The following is a 23,169-nucleotide window of genomic DNA, read 5'->3' as shown; positions in this document are numbered from 1 at the left end:
TGTAGCCTGCAGTTGTATCTGAAATATGGCTGGCAGCCAGCTCGTGAATAGAGCCAACAGACTCTTGTCACACTGCCATCATAAAATGACTGTAAAACAATTTTTTCAGATAGACACTCAGAGTTTTCTATTTTAGTCCTCTATTTTTGACCACACTTGTGTTTCGATTTGCTTGCAGCCTTTGTACTCTAAGGAAAGGAGCAGTCATTGCTCCACCCTGTATTAATTATTATTATTATTCTAATGATTCATAAGCACCATCAGCTCATATTTGTGAGTGGAATGATTCAAAATGTTTGAAGTTGGACGATTCAGATGAACTTTAAGATTTATGATATTTTGGGCTTCAAATGGCCATGAAGTGGGAAAGTAATGGACTAGATCTTTATTGCTAGTGCTATGAAATGAACAAAAAGGCATCTAGCAACTCTTTGCCAGTAACAGCACGGATAAATTACAGAAACATAAAAGCCCTTACATGACTAGATAAGCTGTCTGGTAGTTATAAAGAGGTATACAATTGCCAGACAATGAAAGTATGGTGGTGTGTCAAGAAAGAGGGTTGGGATTGTTTTTGACCTTGATCATCAAACTATAGCTAGTTTATCATTGAGTCAGAGTGGACATTTGTTCAAGGCTGGAGGAGAAGATCCTCAAAATATTCTTGAGATATTGTGTTATTAACAAGCAAGAGATGCAAATGAAGCCCAATAACCTTGATTTTTGACCTATGGCCCCCAAAATCTTATTAGTTCATGTTTGAATCGTGGACATTTATTCAAAGTCTGTAGAAAATCCCAAATTGCATTTATGGGAATTGGACAAATACCGTATATGGGCTTGCAGACTACCTGAAAGCGTAATGCTGCAAGGGCATAAAAATATAGCAGTAATAATTGGTGATAAAGTCTAAAGTCCTTCTGGCAAAATGGTAAAATGGTTAAAAAAAAAAGAAAAAAAAGGTCACAATAGTCACAAATATGAATAGTAAATACATTATTATCTGCTGGTGCTGTGATTGCTGGTTACTTTCCAGACTCTATGTTCATCTAATTTTTTTAAGCCTCATATGTCAGAAATGTACACAGGAGAAGTATTTAGCTTCAGCACCTGTTCAAACGCCAGGGGAATTTGTTAATTGTAGTCAAAGTCTAAGCTATTTCCTAGGCCATAAATCAAGAATTCAAAGACTTATTATGTAAAAAAATCTATAAAAATGTCCAAGAAAAAGAGGATTAAATGACTAAGTGATCATTTTCATTGAAAAAAATCATAGGTGACCTTCACTGTGTCGTTATATTTTCTTAGAAAAAGCCTTATTATACCTGCCCCATTCTGAATGTGATTTGTCGAGAACACCTGGAGGACTTTCTTACATTTTAGCAGAGAAAGATTTGGTCTTGATCCAGCTAGGAAAAGGATGCTATCTCAAATCAATGCACGATTACCCTCACTAACCTGTTGGCTCTGCCATCTAGAGGAAGGTCTATTGACACTCCCTGCAGAGAATCAGAGCAAGAGAGAGTCTTTTTGGAATACAAATACATTACCCAAACTGGCCAGTTTGGATGTTTTTACGTATTGAATGGATGTACAATTCCATCTAGCTGAAACACACAATACCATGGCAGTTACACTGCGTTCCAAATTATTATGCAAATTGTATTTTAGCGTCTTAAGCATTCAATTTTTTGTTTTTTAATTAAACTCATGTATGGTATTGTGTCTCAGGGCTCTTTAGATCACTGAAATCAATCTCAGACACCTGTGATAATTAGTTTGCCAGGTGAGCCCAATTAAAGGAAAACTACTTAAGAAGGATGTTCCACATTATTAAGCAGGCCACAGGTTTCAAGACATATGGGAAAGAAAAAAAATCTCTGTGTTGCAGAAAAGCGTCAAACAGTGCAATGCCTTGAACAAGGTGTGAAAACATTAGATATTTCATGGCAACTTAAGCATTCCACTGTGAAGAAATTTGTGTCTTTTTCAGAGCACAGACAGGTTTGTGCAGATAAAGGCAAAATAAGAAGGGTTTCTGCAAGACAAATTCATCAGATTAAGAGAGCAGATGCTAAAATGACATTAAAAAGCAGCGAACAGGTATTTGAAGCTCCTGGTGCCTCTGGAGTCCCACCAACCTTAAGGTGTAGGATCCTCCAGAGGCTTGCAGTCATGCATAAACCTACTTTTCTGCCACCCCTAACCAATGCTCTCAAGCAGAAATGGTTGAAGTGGGCCCAGAAATACATGTAGACTGTTTAAAAAAACAGTCTGATGAGTGCTGTGCAACCCTGGATGATCCAGATAGATGGAGTAGTGGGTGGTTGATGGATGGCCACCATGTCCCAACAAGGCCGTGACGTCAACAAGGAGGGGGCGGAGTCATGTTCTGGGCCAGAATCATGAGGGGAGAGCTGGTAGGCCCCTTAGGGTCCCTGAAGGTGTGAAAATGACCTCGGCAAAGTATATATAGTTTCTGACTGACCTTTTTGTACCATAGCAAAATTACCTTCATGCATGACAATGCACCATCACATGCTGCAAAGAATCTCTCTGTGTCATTGGCTGCTATGGGCATAAAAGGAGAGAAACTCATGGTGTGGCCCCCATCCTCCCCTGACTTCAACCCTTTTGAGAACCTTTGGAGCATCCTCAAGCTAAAGATCTATGAGGGTGGGAGGCAGTTCACATCAAAACAGCAGCTCTGGGAGGATATTTTGCCATCCTGCAAAGAAATTCAAGCAGAAACTCTCCAAAAACTCACAAGTTCAATGGATGCAAGAATTGTGGGGGTGACATCAAAGAAGGGTCCTTTGTTAACATGTAATTTGGCCTGTTAAGATGTTTTTGATTGAAACAGCTTTTGATTTCAGTGAATATAACCTCCCAATGCTGCAAATTCAACAAATGACCATTTTCAGGTCTTTTCAACCCGTACTTTTTTTTTTAATTCTGTTGTGCATAATAATTTGGAACAGTGCATTTTGAGTTTTTTATTTTTGAAAAAAAAAATTGTTATCATTGGGAGGTTGGTTCAGTAAAATTTGAATTATTCTCTAACGGTTGATGACTTGAGAACTATACTGTCATTTGCATTGACTATTTAGGTAAATCAGAGAAAATATTGCAAACTGTTAAAGATAGCTCATTAAAAGTGCAGTTTGTCATTTGGAGTGCTTTTAGGCCCAAATATTAATCATTTATGCTTGATTTGTTTTGCAGGTAATAAATTGACTCTTGAGACCCGACCATCCAAAGATGGTATTGACATCCGCCAGGAGCTCCTGAAGTTCCACTCTACGTACTACTCATCCAACCTGATGGGACTCTGTGTGCTAGGAAGAGGTAACACAACTTTTTATGCCTGATTTAGACAGTGGATGGAGTGGGAAACTTGGGAGAGAGGGTGGGAAAATGCATGAGGTAATGGAGCAGAGTCAAATTTGAATCCATCATACAGTCTCTGTATTTGGGGCATGAAGAATACCTGCTGGGCCAGTCTGTGCCCCTGAAAAACTTAGAGGCACTAAGTGTTTAGAAACTTCACTAAGTGTCTGTGACACTCTTTGACTTGATAATACCTTGACAAGAACGATATGTTATTAATTACTGATTCTTGGGATTCAGCTGTTCTTATTTTTTTAGATATTTCTGCAGCTTTTGACACTGTGGATAGCAGAATTTTAATTTCTGGTCTTGAGCACTGGGTGGGGGATCAACGGTACTGCTCTAGAGTGCTTTAGGTCCTACCTGGCTGACAGGAGCTTCTCTGTCAGCCTTGGTGATGTCACCTCATCCTCAGCCCCATTTTCATGTTGAGTTCCCCAAGGCTCCATACTTTGCCCACTTCTTTTTCAATGTATATGCTCCCACTAGGGTCCATTAAAAAAAACGTATGACCTTTTATTTCATTTCTACTCTGATAATACCCAGCTGTATTTACCCCCGAAATCTGAGCTTCAAACTCCTTGGGCCCACTTCTGGATTGTCTCAGAGACATTTAAACCTGGATTGCTTTTAATTTTCTCAGTTTAAATTAGAGCAAGACTGAAGTCATTGTCTTTGGACCCCATGGTCCCCATGTACCAGCCCTAGTGCTGATCTGTCAACTCTTGAGCCCTTTCTAAGAGACTGCAAAAGATCTGGGGTTGATAATGGACAGAGATTTTAAAATGGATCCACAGATAAATTCAGCTATAAAAGTCAATTTTTATCATCTTCATCTTTTATCCAAGGCCAAGTCCTTTCTATCTTTTAATAATTTTGAGAAGGTTATACATGCTTTTATCAGTACATCTTGATTACTGTCATGCACTTTATTTGGTGCCAGCCAAGCCTCTCTTAATCATTTACAGCTTGTTTAAGACGCTGCAGCTTGTCTTTTGACTGGTCAATGTAAATATGACCATATTTCCCTCATTTTACCTTCTTTTCACTGGCTTCCTATGTGTTTTAGGATTGAGTTTAAAATTTTGTTATTAACTTAAATCTTTAAACGGGTTGGCTCCTCCCTATTCTTTTAAAACCCCATATTTTACCTCGGACCCTCAGACCCTCTGACCAGTGTCTTCTGACTGTCCTGAGGGCAAGGTTGAAGCTCTGGGGTGACCGAGCTTTTCCAGTAGCTGCACCAAAGCTCTGGAATGCTCTTCCTCCTTATGTTTGCCTGCCCTTCTCAATGCCTGTTTTTAAATCAAACTAAAACACAAACTTTTACTCCCTGGCTCTGTGTGAGAATTTGGCTTTTTTTAATCCTTTCTTTTTTTTTATCCATTTATGTCCTCCAGTTTTTGCTTTGCTTCTGCATTTGTGTTTCATTGTTTGTGTTTTAATGTTTGTTTTATTGTTTTTAATTTTTACTGTTCAGCACTTTGGTCAGCATTTTTTAATGTGCTCTATAAATAAATTTTGATTTTGGATTTTTTTTTTTTTTTTTTTACTGTTGGTTTCTGAAGACAACAAAGGGAAAATGCGTGCATTTAATGTATGGCTTTTTCATACATGGTTTAAATTAATATAGTTTTATCTGCAAATGATCAATCTCTAGTTCATCATATACTTTCCAAATTCAATTTCATATTTTATCACAGCATGAGTGTTAAAAAAGGATATTGTCCCTGACACCTTCTCCTTCTTGTTTTACATGCTTGTCTTTACTTTTGTTTTGCTTACATAGACAAGGGGATTTTTTCTGTGTATTTCCTTCTTCCTGTGCGCACATTACTACTTTCAGTCTTTGTAATTATCTGTAGTTGTAAGAAACTTTAAAACCCTCAGTTTCCTCTGTGGTGAAGCTTACACCGTAGGTCTGTTTGCCATCTACAACCATCTCTGTCTTAAAGAGCACTTGAATGAGCCTATGAACTGAAGTTTTAAGTACAGAGTGTGAAATAGAAACCAAATACTATCACAACAGAAACACCCCAGTTAAATAGTTAATGATTTATTGAATGCAAGATAAAACATAGCATAAGTCTATTAATGTTAAGGATTTTTGAACCCACACTTTTTGTATCAGTCTCTAAACAGCTGGTTGGAAATAATTAGCAAAAACATCAGAACAGACTCAACTGAGAAGACCCATCACAAAGTTCTAACCATCTATGAGTTTATCAGAATCTTTCTTCTTACATGACCTATTGGTATATGGAATTTTTAATTCCTTAGCACATTTACAACTCAGACTAATTCCTGAGACGAAAGTCTTGACTTAAGGCAAAAAGTACACAAGGGTAAATATTCATATCTAGCAAATGAATATCATAATTGCAAACTAAAATGTAAACCAACAGTAACAAACTGTTTGCCTAAATCTCTAAATCAAAAAAGATATGTTATAATGCCCTGCCCCTTCATTAACAAAGACATTACCTACTGATAGCAAATTCATATTTTGTATTGAATTCTTTTGTAAAACTGGGGCATTCGAGGCAGCTTTAAATGGACATTAACCTTAGCTTTATAGTTTTGTGAAGTACAAAGCTTGATTGACCTGCTGTGCCTTGTAATAATTGCTGTGGTTTTGATTGGACAAGCTATTATGTGAAGCAGTCAACTGAAATAGACACAATCTGACAGAAATAGTGACAAGGACATCCTAAATTGATTAATGGCTACAAGTTGCTATTAAAAGTTTAAGTGATGAACGCCTACTGAGATTTATCCTTTTTTGTTGGTCAGACACGCAGGGTAAGAACTTTCTAGGACAGAGGATGTACCAAGGACCCCTTAAATTCCTTGGTACATTGATTGTCATGGCAAATATCTCAAATAGAACTTTTTCTTTTTTTTTCATATATATATCTTTTTTACATCTAATAGTCTGTTTTAACTAATAAGTGTGTGATAATGTCAGTCTTAACAAGAATCGATGGTGATTAGCAACTTCCAAAAATACTTTTTGATAAATGTTGCCCCCTGTGCCTCCTGGCACCTTAGCCGGTCAGTATCCTCACATCACTCTGAAAAACACTGTCTTTGAAAAAATTTATCAGTGGCAAAAAAAAACAAACAAACAAAAAAAAAAGTTGGCTCTTGTTAAATTGTGTTTCTTAATTTGGTCTTTTCTGCAATTTAATAAATGTACCTATTGATTATGATACATTTTTAAGTTAATTCCAGTTGAACTGACAATGTGTTTGACTTCTTTTCCCTTTTTACCACAGAGTCATTAGACGAGCTGACCTCCATGGTGGTGAAGCTCTTTGGAGAAGTAGAGAACAAGAATGTGCCTATCCCAGAATTCCCTGAGCACCCCTTCCAGGAAGAACACCTCAGAGTGAGCAGCTTATCTCACAGATCTACTTCCCTTTACTCTTTGCATATTTTTAATGTTTTTAAGGACCATCCCAAATAATTAATAAGAAGGGATTTTCCACTACTGACTAATGAAATCCATGGATGTCTTGTGTATCATATGAAGAGCTTCCTCTAACAAACAAAGTGCATTAAAAGGTTTTTTTGTCTTGCTTTACAGCAATTTTACAAAGTGGTGCCCATTAAGGACATCAGGAACTTGTACGTGACCTTTCCCATCCCAGACCTACAGAAGTACTACAAATCTAACCCAGGACATTATCTAGGACATCTGATTGGTCATGAAGGGCCGGGAAGTTTGTTATCAGAGCTCAAATCTAAAGGTAACACCAACATGTTTGTCACTTTAAATTTTGAGCCCAGGTCAGACCAAATATTTGCAACGCAGTGAGACTGTTAAAAAAAGCTTAAAATCAGGCCTGCTGATGGTGCTGAAATTCAGTTTATGATGCCAACAGCTGGGTTTAGAGCGTGACGCAAGTCATGGGTTTCAACAGCCAATCAGCACCTTAATCAAGCCTCGAGAGGACAGAACTGCTCCTTGAATAACCAGCAGAAACTGAGAATAGATGGGATGTATACAGTCTCTAACTCATGGTATTAATTTGCATCAGCAACATGGGACAGACTTCTTCAAAGTCTGCATCCTCTAGTTGCAACTGTAGCAAGTAATTCACTATTATTGTCTTCATGCATACTATACGACAGGCATAAAAAGGGGAATCAGGAACAGATGCATGTAGAGTCGTTGCTATGGAAACGATGCATTGTTACCCCCAGTTGCAGCAGAGTGAACTCACTGGCTTGCAGAGAATTGCTGAATGGCCCATTTCATGCAGTTGCAAGCTTCAACTCATCAGTCAGTTGTGGATCTTTGATCTGAGCAAGGCTTAAATGGGTCAACATTTTTGAAAATAACAATAATCTGTGCTTGCAACCTTGTGAAAATGATGATTGCTGTCTTCCAGGCTGGGTGAATACTCTCGTTGGAGGGCAGAAAGAAGGAGCCAGAGGATTCATGTTCTTTATCATCAATGTAGATTTGACAGAGGAGGGTCTCTGTAAGTACTAAAACTGACTCAAAATGTTCTGTAATGGTGAAACAACTTCTACCTTTCATGGAAGGCAAAGTTATTTAGTATCCAAAGTCTTTGTCAGGGCACTTTGGCAAAGTTGAGCTGTTCTCCAGACAATCAGAAAACACGAAATAGACTCTGGTCAGATCATCATAGCAGAGATAGAAAAGCTCAAATGTTAAAGATAATCCATATGATGCAAGAATAAACCAGTAGGAGATAGTAAATTATGCTGGTATACACTGTTCGAATTCTGTTTTTTTTGGTGACCATACTAGCTGTGCAAGTACACCAGCATAGCCAAGCTTACAAATCTGCTGTATTGGTTCAAGTTTTTCTTCCTTTTTTCACCAATTTATGATGAGAGTGCTTTGAATACTTGGTTTTTAAATGTGTACCCCTCTTAGTTATGTAAAGTAAAAATTATTTTATTCCTAAACAATACTTTCATGGGTTTGAATTTAATATAAGTCTGTTTTTTTATTCATTTTAACTTCGCTAGTATTTCCATGATGTTGGCATTAAATTGAAAGTGTTCTGTCAAAAGTCATAAAAGTCTTGAATTTAACTATGAGAATCTTTAGGGTGCCCTGTTCCCTGTTTACTGACATGCTTTGGCTGTGATTGTTCCCTGCTTTTCTCAGTTTGTGTATCTGAGGAATTCAAATGTAAATCATGTTCATGAAGGTGTTTGTCATTGCAGTGCACGTAGAGGACATCATCTTCCACATGTTCCAGTACATCCAGAAGCTTCGTACTGAGGGACCTCAGGAGTGGGTGTTCGAGGAGTGCAAGGTAATTAATGTTGTCTGCACAGACAGAGGGAGGGATAAACCTGATCCACTTATGTCTTAGCATTATGGTGTTTTTCCAATGTGTGGCTCCAGCTAAACTCATCTTAATTCTACTTGACTTTTGGGGGATTTTCTCTTGGGGTCCACACCAGGGACCAAGCACATTTTCTTTGGTTACACCTCTGATGAGGTTCTGAGAGAGCCAAGCTGATACTACAATGTGATGCTAATACACTGTTGACCACTGAATGGTCAGTATTGTCACTAAAGCGTCGCAGATAGGATGTCTGGCATGGGACTCAAACAAAACTGGTGGTCTTTCTTTGACAAAAAGCCACAGTCAGAAAACCAGGTACACTATTGCTTCAATGTCCTTCATTGTTATTAGATGTCATCACATTTTCTATGACGACCATGCCTTTGTTGTGGGAGGACTGTCAAGTAATATACTGTAATGGAAAACAAAGTGCTTGGTTCTTAAACCCTGTTGAACTGAGCCTAGTCAAGCTGGTACCACATATGAAGATTAGAGAAACTAGTGAGAGAGAAAGAGAGCGGGAGAGACCAAGGAGAAAATATAGCTATATAAAATTAAGTAACCAGTTACAATAAATTAATAAAAATAAATAAAATAATTTAAAAAGAATCACTCTTCCAGAACACAAATTTCAGTCAGGCATTTCAACAGGTATCCCAGATTGTTGCGGTCAGCCATATACTAGATTTTAACCTAGTCTTGTGAATGATCAAATAATGCAGGGAAACTCCTGCATTCTGTCCAGATTGCACAGATACATTGGCAACATTTGATTTTTGAGGATCAAGGATAACTTTATTTTCCCCGAGGGGCAGTTTGCTTCTCAGCCAGCAGTACCATTCATCCATAGAAATAAATAAAAGACGAAACTGTGGTCTGTTTTTAATGAAGTCGCTGAGAACATTACAGTAAGGTTTCACAAACAGGCATTTTGTTAGACTTAGGTTATCTCTGTCTTTTGATTGGCAACTTTGGGTTGAAAATTTATCTGATGTCCTTAAGTTTTACAATGTTCAGAATGTTTGGATGCTGTTAATCATTAAAAGAAAAGATACTTTATCATTTTAAAATCCATGTTATCAACAAAGAACCAAATAATCATAAAAATGTGACTAACATAAATCCTGATATTGATCAAGGCCTAAAGACGCCAGAGGGTTCATTAGTTGAACTCCAAAATTATTCTTTATCATCCACAGACGATCTCCCCCTTTCCTGGCAAAGTGAATTCAGCTGCTTAAAGATATAAATAAAGCAGTTTCAGGTTAAAATCATTGTTTCTTTGATCTCTGGCTGACACAAGATTAGTTAAGGGTTTATAGCTGAGCTTTTTTCAGTCTCCATAATCCAGACTCCTTGTAGCCAGTTTTTTTTTTCTCTCCCTTGAATAATAATCAGTACAATTTCACTGTAACTTAATTCACTTTGTTGAGCTGTTTTCTTGTTGCCTTGAAATAGCTTTTTGTTAAAATACTCATATGAATGAGGATCTGAAGTTTCTGCAATGTGTTTTTTCTGTTAGATAGCATCATCATGAAAAAAATTGTATTGTTTTAAATCAAACACTGAAACATTTGGCAAACTTAAATCACAGACACTGGCAGCAGACAAAGATGGATTTAAACCTTCCAGCTTTTATTTTCAAGTTTGTCAGCTGTGCTGAAGAAAGGCATGCCAAATAAAGCTGGACCACATGAAATAAATGTTCTTTGTGACACTGTTATAGTGTGTAAATGATCATCCTAAGAAGTTAGAATAATACACAGATGATATGGCACGTAGTTCCCCTATTTAGACCCTGCTTGTAACTCTTTCGTTTATGTGACTTCAACAAATGCATCCTCTTCGTCTGTCTCTGCAGGATTTAAACAAAGTGGCCTTCAGGTTCAAGGACAAGGAGCGGCCCCGTGGCTACACCTCCAAAGTGGCCGGTTTACTTCACGTAAGTCCCCTCTCTATCCGCAAAGGTTGTTTCCAGGGAGACTTGATGCAGCTCATTGCGTCTGTGCCTGCTGTCGTCATCAGGCTGTCTGCTGCTGCTGTTGACTCTGGATTTAGAGTCTGGAGATTAAGCAGAGGGACAATCTATCAGGAAATAGGCTGGACTTTTTTTTTTATAAAACCACCTATGCAACCTTTCCAGCACAATTCCCAATGACTCAAGAGGACATTGGTCATTGCTGAATAATTGCAGGAAATTTATTGTGTTATTCTTTAAGCCATATGATGTAAATAGTTTCAGTCACATTATTTCACACTCAAAATGTGGCATTTATGCAGTCATCTGCTATAGGAGCAGACAATTTTTGTGCTCCTGATTGTCTTTACTGTTGGCAAGCTTTGTTCAGTCATTTAACTGTCGATATGAGTTGAACGGTTTAACAAACATCCTGTTCTTTCATACCTACACAAAACTTCAGGATACCTCCTAAATATTTTAGTTTCCAAGAGCAAATTTACCCTGGATTTGACCTGCCTTGTAAATTTTCTACATGTTGTAGAAATGAGCTGATGTGAGAGAACAGCAAAAAAAAATTCAGGAAAATTACAGGGAAGCAGCAGGGAATGGTGACTTTCATATTCTGTGATCAACATCCAACCTTAGATTGAATACATGTTGATTGTGGGATCTTTGTGCACATAATAAAACTACTTCAGTATTTTTTTCTGTTTGGCAGTTTATTCTCTCCTATTTTCTTGATAATGTGAATATGCTGAGGTAGAGGATCCATGGATATAAAGACAAGTTTGTCTTCATAGCTTTGTATAACAGACTGTTGTTTTGACCTCCACTTTTCGTCATTCTTTATGTCCACTTGGAAAGTCTCCGTTTTGAGTTGCATATGTGAATAACCAGCCCAAGAAGATTTCAGAAGCATTTCACCTGAAATTTTCAGGAGTAACAGGGAAGTTTCAATTTATTTTATAGAAAATGAAGGACGTATTTGAACATGAAGTTTTTTCCATGTTATTTTGTTAACTCCCCCCTTAAATGTCCTTAAATGTTGCAGGGCTAACAGCACTTTTTCTCTATGTGTTTCAGTACTACCCTATTGAAGAGGTTCTAGCAGCAGAGTATCTTTTGGAGGACTTCAGGCCAGATCTGATCGAGATGGTGCTGGATAAACTGAGACCAGAACAAGTCAGGTCAGTATGAGGAAATATCATGCACATAACTTTCTTTATCCCTGTGATCACAGAGTTGAAATATGTGGTGGTCCATGTTGCATACATCACAGTAGACCCCCAATTTAAGAAAAAAAATGTTATTATGTATTCATGTTTTGGGTTAACCAGCATTAAAAAAAGCTTGAAATTGCTGCATAATGTAAGGTTATTATAGTTATCAAAATCTAACAGAAAAAAACTCAAGTAAACAAAAATTTAAGTTAATTGAAATGACAGACATTGGTTTGATCTCTCTAAGACATTCCTACTGGCCATGAGGGCCATTTTAGTGTGCCTAGGTGGCGCTAGAGAGCACATTTTGGCATGTTTGGAGTTAGTTTTTTCATTTTTTTAAATTTTTCACAGAATCTGAGGTGTGTGCCAATTTTGGTGAGTTTTTGAGTGTGTTTAGGGGGTCAAATTAAGGTTAAAAGTGGTTGTGGAATAATAACAAGAAAGAAACGGGCGAAATACAATAGGGTCCTTGCCCTTTGGGCAGCGAGGACTCTAATAAAGAGAAATGTCCTCAGCTTTAGTCTTGCAATGTAGTTCATGAATAAGTGCATTATCTGACTGACTTAAATCTGAGTTTGTGTCCTGCAGTGGATGGTAGTTGAAAAAACTTTTTTTTCAGTCAAGATTATCAAAAAGGCATTTAAAAGTTCCCAGCAGAGACGTAACCTAGCTCAACTTGACAAATATGTTTACAAATGAGTGGATTGAAACCCTAATACTCACTGAAATGTTCTTCATGTTTAACAATTTTATAAAATTTGGACTTATAAAATATTCAATTTCCTTTCTGATGTCACTGTTTGTGGTCCTTGGTGATTAATTGATGCATTTTTTTAACAAACAGACAAAGAGCAGAGGATCTAACACTATCTATTGTTCACAAGTCCATCTGCAACTTTTAAGTACCAGAATGTTTAAGATATACTTCTGCTGTTGAGCCAGTTTTGGGACAATTTCTGTAATTTTTGGTGATTGGAACCAGAAATTAGCCACCATTGGATGTCTATGACTTCTAATGTGTTGTGGTACCTAAACAAGTGTTGATAAAAGATTTTTACTGATGCCATATCAAACTTTAAGAACTTGATACTTTGATGTCCCAACCTTGGTATGCGTTAAAAATGTGTTCGTACAAATGGTGCATTTCCCTTGAAGCTCTACTTTTGTTCTGAAATGTTTCCATATGTAGCTTTAACACTATTTCATTCTATTGGAAATGTCAGACAGAGTGCGGCCTTGTAATTGGCCCATTCCTTAATGCTCACAGTGGAGGAGATTGCATGCAGTCATTGGCTGACCCTGCCAGATTGAGTGCCAGTCACTTCCTCTGCTGAAGTGGATTGTTAACCTTGAGACTCTGCCGGTGCTGCTCTAAATTCATGATGGTGTGTCTGTGCGTATTCATCCCTTTATAGCAGCGGTGAGTGAAGTTACAGGGAGTTTGGTAGAATCATAATATTATCTGTAGGAATGATCAACAACTTTATTATAATTGGAGATCAGTCAGTCTTTTGCTTGTGTTTGTTTTTCTTTCTTTTTGTCCTCATTCTTTTCCCATTTGTTGTGTACTTCCTTGTACACAACTTCTATCAATTCTCATTGAATTCTTCTTAATCACAGTATGTTCCCACTCCTGCTATTACTACTACGCTAGCATTATTCAGGCAAAAAAACTTAAAACAACAACAGATGGGTTTCATTAGCTATCCATCTGATCAGAAAACTGTCTGCTGTCTAGCTCAAGCTGTGCTGTCACACACATGTTAATGTTTCTGCAATTATCTGAAATCTTATTGTTCCTCAGTTGTCTTTCTTTGATCAGTTTCATCCCTTAAATGATTCACATCTGTGCTTTCAAAAGAAAGCGTTCTCAGCCTTATCTAAAATTCAAATTTTCACCATCTTCTTGATATTCATTGGGTAAATCAACCCTGAAATTTTGCCTACATCATCCCCAGACTTGTCTAATTTAAAATTGATAAGGAAAGTCTTTTTAAAGGCTTTCCTCACTGAAGGTCATAAACTACATAAAATATTACTGTAGGTGAATGTATGAATCTAAACAGAGCTTCAGTATTTAGTTTTTGTCAAGTTATAGGGTTGCCACAATACCAGTATTTCAAACTTAGATATGATGCTATTAGAAATCAAACTTTACTGGTAACTTTTTCAGGAACTCAGCAATAACTATACAAGTCTGAAGCACCAAAGATTGATTAATTGCTTGTTTTTTATTGCTTTAAGTTACAGACAAACTCCGTCACAGTGGCTACATTGCATAATACATATTTATGAATTGAGACAGCACACACTCTCTCAAAGGCTGCTTTTAGTTAAGAATATAACTTAATGTCTGTCATTTTTAAAGGTTTGGAACCTTTCAGTACTATTGATTATTGTTATAATGGAGATTATATTGTTTCTAAACATATAGTATCTATAGATACTGAAGTATTGACATTTTGGACAACTTTACCACTGCCTAAAATGAATTCAAGGGCTTTTGACCATTAGATAAGAGGCAAAAATCTAAATGCCTGCAAATGTCAATAGCTTCTTTTGATATCTGCAGCCAACTTATTTGTGTTGTTTAAAACCAGGACATTAATGCAGCCTTGATGATTTGCTTCGCTATGAGCTTTGCAAAGGCATAAAGCGGGAATGAGGTGATCCACCCTCTGTCCTGACTTCTGAAGTAATAACAGATGTAACAGAGGCAGATGTGTTCATGTATGACTTGGTGTGTACTTGAAACTCTCACTGTACCATACTCGTGCTGTCCTGTGATGTTAAAACACAGTGGACAACTTAGCTTAGTCACATTTGTAACTTTTACCCCTATCCTTACTTTGTTTTCAAGCGCCCTTAGCCCCTTGAAGCAGAGTTACAAGGGGCTAGGGTGAAATCATCCTCCACAAAAAAGGACAACCCTTCAAGTGCCTTATACATAATTATGAGGTGTCAACAGCCTTTATGGACACCACATCAATACTGGACATTTCTGCTACAAGCTATTTTTTAATGCTTGTTCAAAATCAAAAGGGACATAATATATTGGAAAATTGTTAAATTATAAAATTAGTTTGTTGTAATTTTAAAATCTTGCTGATTATTTACAATGGTCTCTGAGATTTTCCTTAACAGTTAGTTTGCGGTGTGCATCTGGAAGTCTCTGTTTGAAGGGCCTTGTAGCCCTAGCACCTCAATCTACCCCTCTATTGCAACAAGAGTCAGTACACCCTATCCCTAGATGGGAATGCACATAACATAGTGATAGGGCTAAGTCAAATGGGGGAATTTGGATTAAGCCATAATACCACAGGTGGTATAAGTTTGTCACAATGCATTAAGATGGCGGGGCTCATTATGGTGCTGTTGCAATTATGAGCTGTTAAAACACCTCAGGTGGCATCCTCGTCACAATTATCTTTTGCCACTGTGTTTGAACGCACATGGGGGTACGAATAAAATGCACTCCAAATCCAATGTGCTGCATGTTGCACATCAGTGGATCTCTACTTTCACAAGCAAGGTTGATTGTCAATATTTTCAATTCTGTTACATTTCAATACTGCGACATGATAATTGAATTTATAATTTATTGAATCCAAAAGTACAAAAGCTTAAAAAAAAATACAATATTCAATTAAATTTTCACCAAAGGCTGCCATAACAGAAAGAGAGAGAAACAGTGATTCATTTGAATTCCCAGGTTTGTGAATAAGGACCTTTAATAACTCTCTCTGGTGTCCCTTAATATGCAACATTTAATTTTCCCTCTCCCAGATGTGAAGAGAGGCTATACTGCACAAATTCACTGGGAACTTTTTGGTACAAAATGTTGTCAAATGCTGCCAAAAGAGTGTGCTTAAAAATGTTGATTTTAAAAATAAGATATTACATTACACCGGATGTGTACAAATCATCTTTTTTTTTCTGTGGTTCCAAACAGACTCCGATGTCGTTTTTTTGTAGCAATGTCATATCATCAGGATAACCCTAATCCAGATGTAGAGAAAATGAAAAGCTCATCTTATGGTTACAAGATAAGAAACTTTTATCTGCTCTGACATGTTACTTTACCCAGTTCTGCTCTTTTTCCAGAGTTGCGGTGGTGTCAAAATCATTTGAAGGGCAGACAGACAAGACAGAGGAGTGGTACGGCACTCAGTACAAACAGGAGGCCATCTCTGAAGAGACCATTGAGGTGAGTCACTGCTTTTATAGAGCTCTTATGGAATCAAATACTCTGTTAGGAGTTTTTTCTACTCTGCTGAATGTACAATTACTTCTTTCCACTGTCTCTGTTTCAGAAATGGGCGAGTGCAGACCTCAACGGCAAGTTCAAATTACCCATGAGAAACGAGTTCATCCCGACCAACTTTGAGATCTACCCACTTGAGAAAGACTCTCCATCAGTTCCCACTTTAATCAAGGCAAGTTTTTGTGCTGCAGGGGTCTGTAATCAGTGTACTGTTGCTCTCTGTACCTAATTGCACTGGACAATCTGTGCTTAACTGAACACAGTTAAAACATCCCTGCAATGCTTTCATATGGTAATAGGGTGATGTTAAATGTGTTTTAAGTTCTGTTGCCATCATGTCAGGATTAGAGTTACTTACATTTGAACATTGTGAAAATTCCCTATCTGAAGGCTGAATAAATACCGCTTTGCCTATTTGTTTTTATTCATAGAAAAGCAAATTAAAAGTAACAACAGTCTTGGCCTTGGCTAGGATTTCCAGGGACTAAAAGCAGAATGTCTTTTTATAAACTGAGTGGACTTTATGAAAATGAAATCCCTATGTGTTTGTGTTTGTTTTTCTAGGACACTGCCATGAGCAAGGTGTGGTTCAAACAGGATGACAAGTTTTTCCTGCCCAAGGCATGTCTGAACTTTGAGTTCTTCAGGTGAGTCACTAGTGATGAAACTTTGGATATGTTTTTTCCCAGTGTAACTTCTCAAATAGATGAAGAACTCTCATTAATTATGGCTTTTTCTTATTTTAAAATAATACCAGAAAACTTTTACTCGTATTGTTTATAATGTTTTATGAGTTGTTAGAGGCAAGGACACTAATTTGCTGCTTGATGTAAACAAAACACATTGAACTTTTTTCTTTACAAGACTGGATAAGGCTTTCCTCTGACTCTACAAAATGAATCATAAGGATTTACAAATTATTTGGGGGTTTCATATTAGGAATGTAGCTTCAAAATTAAGAGTCAAACAAATTATGAATTTGTTGAATTGTGACCTGTTAGGTGATGATTACCATAATTAGACAGGATGGGTCATTTTTGAGCATGTAAGATGGAAATACAAAAAATGCCAAAAAATAGCTTTACAACAATTTTTTTACTATTGCTAGCCATTTCTTAATTACATATTATGCTAAGGTACTGCTCTGGATGATATACCATGCTTAGAGAAAAATGGCAAGATAATTATTTAATATTTTTCAAGGTGTCTGTAAAAATGTTGCTACTTCAGTACTTTTTAATACCACATAATACAATATACCTTTTTTTTAATTAATGATGGCATGGAAAACTACAATGACATCTTCAGATCTTTGGTCTCTCTTTTAAACTAAAGCTCCAGCACAGATATGTTGGCATTTTGGTGCAATTTAGACAATGTGCAGGAGTTTGTCTGCAATTGTTGAGTCACAAGGACAAAACAAGGAGTTGACAAAGACCAGGTGTTTAAGACTCCTGTTTTTGTCGCTGTGGTATGGAAACCTTATGATTAGATAGATTAGGGTTGTAACTGTATCAAAATCTCACAGTACGATAATAACTTGGTAACAAGTTCATGGTACAGTATTTACTGCGGTATCAAAAACCCCAAAATAACAAATGAAGACTTGAAAAAGGTGATGTTAGTATTTATTAAATCAGCTGCACTTTGAATATTAGAGTAGATTCAAAAAAGTGCTGTAGATGTGCATTAGGCTTAAAAATCTAAAATTATATTTTGCCTCCAACCTTCTAAAACCTTTTGTTGTCCACCACTGAACACAGCTGTAGGTCTTTCGTGATGTATTTACTGATACAACTTGTGATTTATTGAGCACTTGTGCTGTTGTGGGAAAGTGGGATTGTGAACACTTCATTAACTCATTGAGTGCCAGCCCTTTTTTGGCCATTTTGAGTCATCTTTCAAGACCCACAGAATATTTTGTACTATGACTCTGAAAACACAGAATAGCTCAAATGAAAGAAGAAACTCTCTATTTCATTATGGAAAAAAACGTTTGTTTGCACCTTGTTCCGTTCTTGATTTATCTGAAGTTGAATAGAGGCTAGTTTCACCAATAAGACCACTTTCTTTCTAGAAAGCTGAGAAAAATGCATTTTTGTGAAAGAGAGTCTGTCAAGCAGAACAGTGATTTGAATGTTATGATTTTGCCTTCAATGACATAAAAGACATTGAAAACTGTATTACAAATGTAATTTTATTGTAAAATAAATAACAATGCTTCCAGTCACTGTCATGCCATTCACACTCTGGAACTGGATGACCTCTACGTGATCCCCTATACGCCCACGTCCTCTCCTGCTTGCGTGTCCCCTGGCACTACCTGTAAACTGTAAAAGTAATTTAATAGCTATATAATACGTATGTTTTATATATATAATATAATTATATAATCTATAATATAGAATTTTATAGAATTTTTTTGTTCTTACCTCTTTTTCTGCCAACAGACAGTGTTGTAGAACTGCATGGGGCTTGCTCTTCTCTCAAGTCTGTTTTCTGAAATCACAGGAGCATGAGTTATGGTTTCATTCGATAAATTTGGCTGAATAATCAGTGGCTTTCTAATGTTAACCTATCCCCATCGCTCTGGGAGGGAGAACAAGATCCACTCCACTCACTCGGCAGCCATTCCTCAGAGTCTGGGTTGGAAAAGTCCGCCTCTGAAGTGTCGTCGCTGTATGCATCCAGCTGGCGAGAGGCTGCCTTTTTTCTCCGACGCACGGGGGAGACCTCACGCCACTCTTTAGCCTCTTGGCTGGCCGAGACAGATGAATGAACGCGCCGATCCCTGGATTCGCTGTCGTTAAGTTCAGTGTCAGTTTCAGTGAGTAAGCGATTTCTCAGGCAAAAGGTAAAAGTTTCTTCCAGCGTCTATTTTAGAACTTTTAGCTTAGATTACCTCCATAATGATCGCTCTGCTCTTTGACCCCAGGGTCTCCACCTCTGATCTCTGTGGCTTTGATCTACTGTCTCTTCCGACTGTAGTGTTCCGACTACATATCCCAGAAGCCCCAAAATTACTCATAGGGAGCATGAGAGCGCCCCCTTGTGCCAGCCACCAAAACAACACTTTGACGTATATATACGTCAATGGCACTCAATGAGTTAAGAGTCTTTTGGCCAGGCTGGATTCTGCTCCTTGTGTCTTCGTGAATATTTTCGGGTTGATGATTTGTCAAGTGGCCCCTTATGTTACTCGTATTCCCCATCAAGTGTGTCACCACTGTCTGGCAGTGTCTGCGTAGTGGTTTTAGCTTGTCCCCTTTTTCTCCTTTCTCATTTTTTGACACCGGGAAACCAAAATGCTTCCACATGTTAGATTTAAAAGTCACTGGAGCATCCACCATCTCAGAAACATTTTCACTTGGTTCTCCCTCACCACTTGTAGCATCCATCATTTTTGCGCCAAGGATGATGGGTACGTAGGGACCAATGGTACCTGTAGTTTCCACTTCCCTTCACTCTGCTCATCTTAAAAAAACTACACTTCTTGCCCTGAAGACCAATTGTTTAAAACCATCCCATGTCCACTGAGATGCTCCGGTCACTGTGACACCACAAAATTGACAATACCGTTACATCTCTGATATGATATTGTTGATTTTAGCTAGAATTGTATCAAAGTTAGAAATGTGGTAACGTAACAATCCAAATTTAAAAGTGAGGCAGAAAAATCTTGTTTCTGCTGCTTTTAAATGCATAATTTTACTTTCATTTCTCAAGGGTTTGGCCTACAGAAGACACTACTAAATGACCTAAAGTAAACCGGATTAGCTGATAAAGACACAACCCTTCCAATGAACTTTGGTCGCCATTAAACAACATTAGTCTTTAGGCTGTGATTATTAAATTTAATGATTACAACAAGTCAAATACAAACCTCCTTCTCTGCTACAACCCAGATGACTGGAGTGACACATTGGCTCGGTATCAGTTTGATTAGCCAAGCATGTGGGTACATAATAGGAATATGACTCTCGCCTTGAATTTCTCTTAATGCAATGATAAACAAATAGACAGAATACACATAAAACTAAGACAAATGAAACAAAATTGATACTTCAACACTAAATTTATAAAAAGTACTACAACTGTTAAACTTTAAAACCATGAACAGGCCCATGGATACAGGTGTATATGTTTCAATGGTTTATTTTTTTACATTTAAAGAGAGCCAAATGGTTATACATATCTAAGGAGTTGGCGGATTTGCATACTTATTTAATCCTACCCCTTCTTTATAATTCATTGATCACTACCATCTAGCTCCCTGATAGATATAAACCTCAAATGTAGGTATCTTAGTCAAGTTTTAACATAAACAACAATAACAGCAGCACTTGTAGAAAGAAGACATTAGCATGATCATGCAGTGTAGAGTTTAAAATGGCAGACAAACACTGTAATGTTATGTTTACGCAAGGTAAATATGGTGAAATATTTACAGAGGATGTGTAAACTGATGAACTTTATATGAAAAAGGTTGGATTTGAATTATGAAATTAAAAACTAACTTGTATAAGAGAATCATGTTCGTGTATTACCTTGTATGCTACTGTGAGAAAATCTGGAGACAGACGTCTCTGCACTGTTTGATCACTGCCATTTTCTCTACAGCCCGTTTGCGTATGTGGACCCATTGCATTGTAACATGGCATATTTATACCTGGAGCTCCTCAAGGACTCCCTCAACGAGTATGCATATGCAGCCGAGCTAGCTGGCTTGAACTATGACCTCCAAAATACCGTCTATGGGATGTATGTAAGTATTCAAAATCCCTTCCCCTTGCCCTGCTGCCCTCACGCTGCATCCCAGGCAGACTTTAACGTCCAACCTTTATCATCCTCAGACAGGGTGGCTGAAACTCAGCCAGGTCTGGACTTACATCTGTATCATAATATTGAAAGGGTTTTCCACAGTGAAGCAGTTATGAGACATAACTTAATCTTAATCAAAATACCCACCAGATTTTAGACAACCCTTCTGATCCAGACCTGGCTGTTGTCGCCCCTGTTCTGTCTGCATCTTCCTCTTCATTTTTCATCAACCCCTTTTTTCCTGCTCACCCACTTCCCTGTAAAACCCATATCACTACGTAAAAGGTATTCATTTTGTCATGTTGTATGGTAGACTGATTCATTCTCATATCCGTCTTGCACCCCTGTCGTAGTCAGAGGTGAGGCAGAGTCACACCAACAACTTAAGAGTTTGTGGTTTCAAGAGTGATTAAGTTGTTGTGATATTGTTTACGGGACAGAAGGCTGGTCACAAGGCTGCATATACATACTCTTCTTATCGTTCTTCTCATACTTGTTTTGTCTTGTGTTTACTTTTTGACAACCTAACATTTTCCAACAAACATGTATTTTTTTTGTCCCTTTTTTTTCCCCCTTCCATCAGTCGCTACCTATACGCAGACCCCCTGCACTGCAACATGACCTACTTGTTGCTCAGGTTACTGAAGGATGATTTAAAAGAGTATACATATGCAGCCCGCCTGGCCGGGCTGGTGTATGGCGTAGCGTCGGGGATGAATGCCATCCTCGTAAGTAAGATGTGTGGAGTGTGAAGGGAAATGGGGTGATGATTAAGTGTCCACTTTGAGGCTGTGTGGACATAACTTTGATTTTCCTACGCACATATTGATCATTTGAAGTGATGCATTTCTACAGTATAACAGGTTTGAAGGAATGCCTGCTTGCACATTGATTTCCTGCAAACACCAGCTTGGTAATACAACCCCAATGCTTAAAGAAGTTGATGCAATGTGTATAAATTGAAAAATAGAATGTGATGATTTGCAGAATATAGAAAACCCATATTTAACTGATGTTAGCAGAAAGACATCGGATATTGAAACAGAGGAATTTTCACCTGGGCCTAAAAGGCACCCAGCTTGTTATTAGTTCTTGGTTTAAAAGTCAGCATCTGTGATGGTATGGAAGTGTTTTAATGCACATGGCAAAGGCAGCCTGTACCACCTTGAAAGCTCATTTCTGCCTAATTCAGATTCTTCTGCAGAATCTAAAAAAGTAATAAACTTTGTCTTGGACTCAAGCTTATGGAGATAAATTATTGAAATTATAAACTATTTTTTCGATAGGCATTTTGTTTTTGTCACTTTTTTGTTTTACTATCTGAACAAACATATACAAAACCATGTCTTTAATGTAACTGGTTAGATATTGAAGACGCAGGGTCTTAAAATGCATTGAGAGAGTTGTAAAAAATGTCTTAAAAGTATTAAATCTAATATACAATTTTCTGTACATACTCGGTAATTTTGTTTATGAAAAAAGTTCGGCAGTGACAATAATCAAGATTGTACCGAAGCAGGTAGTCTGTAGCTATAAGAACTCAAGATACTGCGTAGACATGGCACAGTAACCCACTTTCTTCAGACTTTTCCAGGTAGCAAAACCTGGCTTCTCAAAATCATCAATGAATTCATCTGAAAGATGAAGAGTAAATCTTTAAAAGCTGCCAAAATTATTGATTATTTCAAACCCTATATGCATGTTTTGGAGGAATGTTCTCAGTGAAGTAGATGATATCTTTTTAAGGGATGACCTTGAATATTTCAGCAAGAAAAACCCAACCATATTTCTACAGCGCGGGTCCTTAGTAAAAGTGTCTGCATAACAAACTAACCTTCCTACAGTCCTGACTCATCACCCATTTAAAATACTTGGAGCCTAATGAAATGGAAAATACAACAGGAGATCCAACAAGGACTTAGAGCCAGCATTATTGTTCAACATATTTTCAGAGCTACGGAAACTGGTTGCTAAGGTGCTTATCAAATGTTGTTAAAGAAGTGGTGATGTTTCAGAGCAGTAGACATGAGCCTGCCAGAGCTCTTTTGAAACATGTTGATGGCATCAAGGTTGACATGGGCATGTCATCTCACAAAACAATTACATTTCTCAGTTTCAGCATTTATGTCTGTCTGCAATTTTCAGTCAAATATGGGGTTTCCCTGTTTTTGCCAA

The 23,169-nt window shown here is 37.5% G+C and overlaps 1 protein-coding gene across 3 annotated transcripts in view; it reads left to right on the top strand.

The window, feature by feature from the left end:
- The window catches only part of ide (insulin-degrading enzyme), a 61,921-nt gene that overhangs the window by 6,829 nt on the left and 31,923 nt on the right, over window positions 1-23,169 (top strand). For 2 of the 3 annotated variants that reach the window (XM_041789053.1, XM_041789051.1), the window contains 11 exons: window positions 3,226-3,348; window positions 6,669-6,781; window positions 6,980-7,142; window positions 7,788-7,880; window positions 8,599-8,690; window positions 10,588-10,668; window positions 11,770-11,873; window positions 16,014-16,116; window positions 16,223-16,345; window positions 16,738-16,820; window positions 20,794-20,938. In XM_041789053.1, coding sequence (XP_041644987.1) covers window positions 3,226-3,348; window positions 6,669-6,781; window positions 6,980-7,142; window positions 7,788-7,880; window positions 8,599-8,690; window positions 10,588-10,668; window positions 11,770-11,873; window positions 16,014-16,116; window positions 16,223-16,345; window positions 16,738-16,820; window positions 20,794-20,938 — 1,223 coding nt within the window. Of the gene's footprint in view, window positions 1-3,225; window positions 3,349-6,668; window positions 6,782-6,979; window positions 7,143-7,787; window positions 7,881-8,598; window positions 8,691-10,587; window positions 10,669-11,769; window positions 11,874-16,013; window positions 16,117-16,222; window positions 16,346-16,737; window positions 16,821-20,793; window positions 20,939-21,577; window positions 21,723-23,169 lie in introns of all 3 variants that reach the window. The other variant, XM_041789052.1, reaches the window with a different exon arrangement.

This window comes from Cheilinus undulatus, linkage group 6 (genome assembly GCF_018320785.1).
Source record: "Cheilinus undulatus linkage group 6, ASM1832078v1, whole genome shotgun sequence".
Classification (NCBI taxonomy): Eukaryota; Metazoa; Chordata; class Actinopteri; order Labriformes; family Labridae; genus Cheilinus; species Cheilinus undulatus.
Note: the sequence above shows the minus strand (reverse complement) of the source record. Positions and strands in the feature narration are given on the sequence as shown.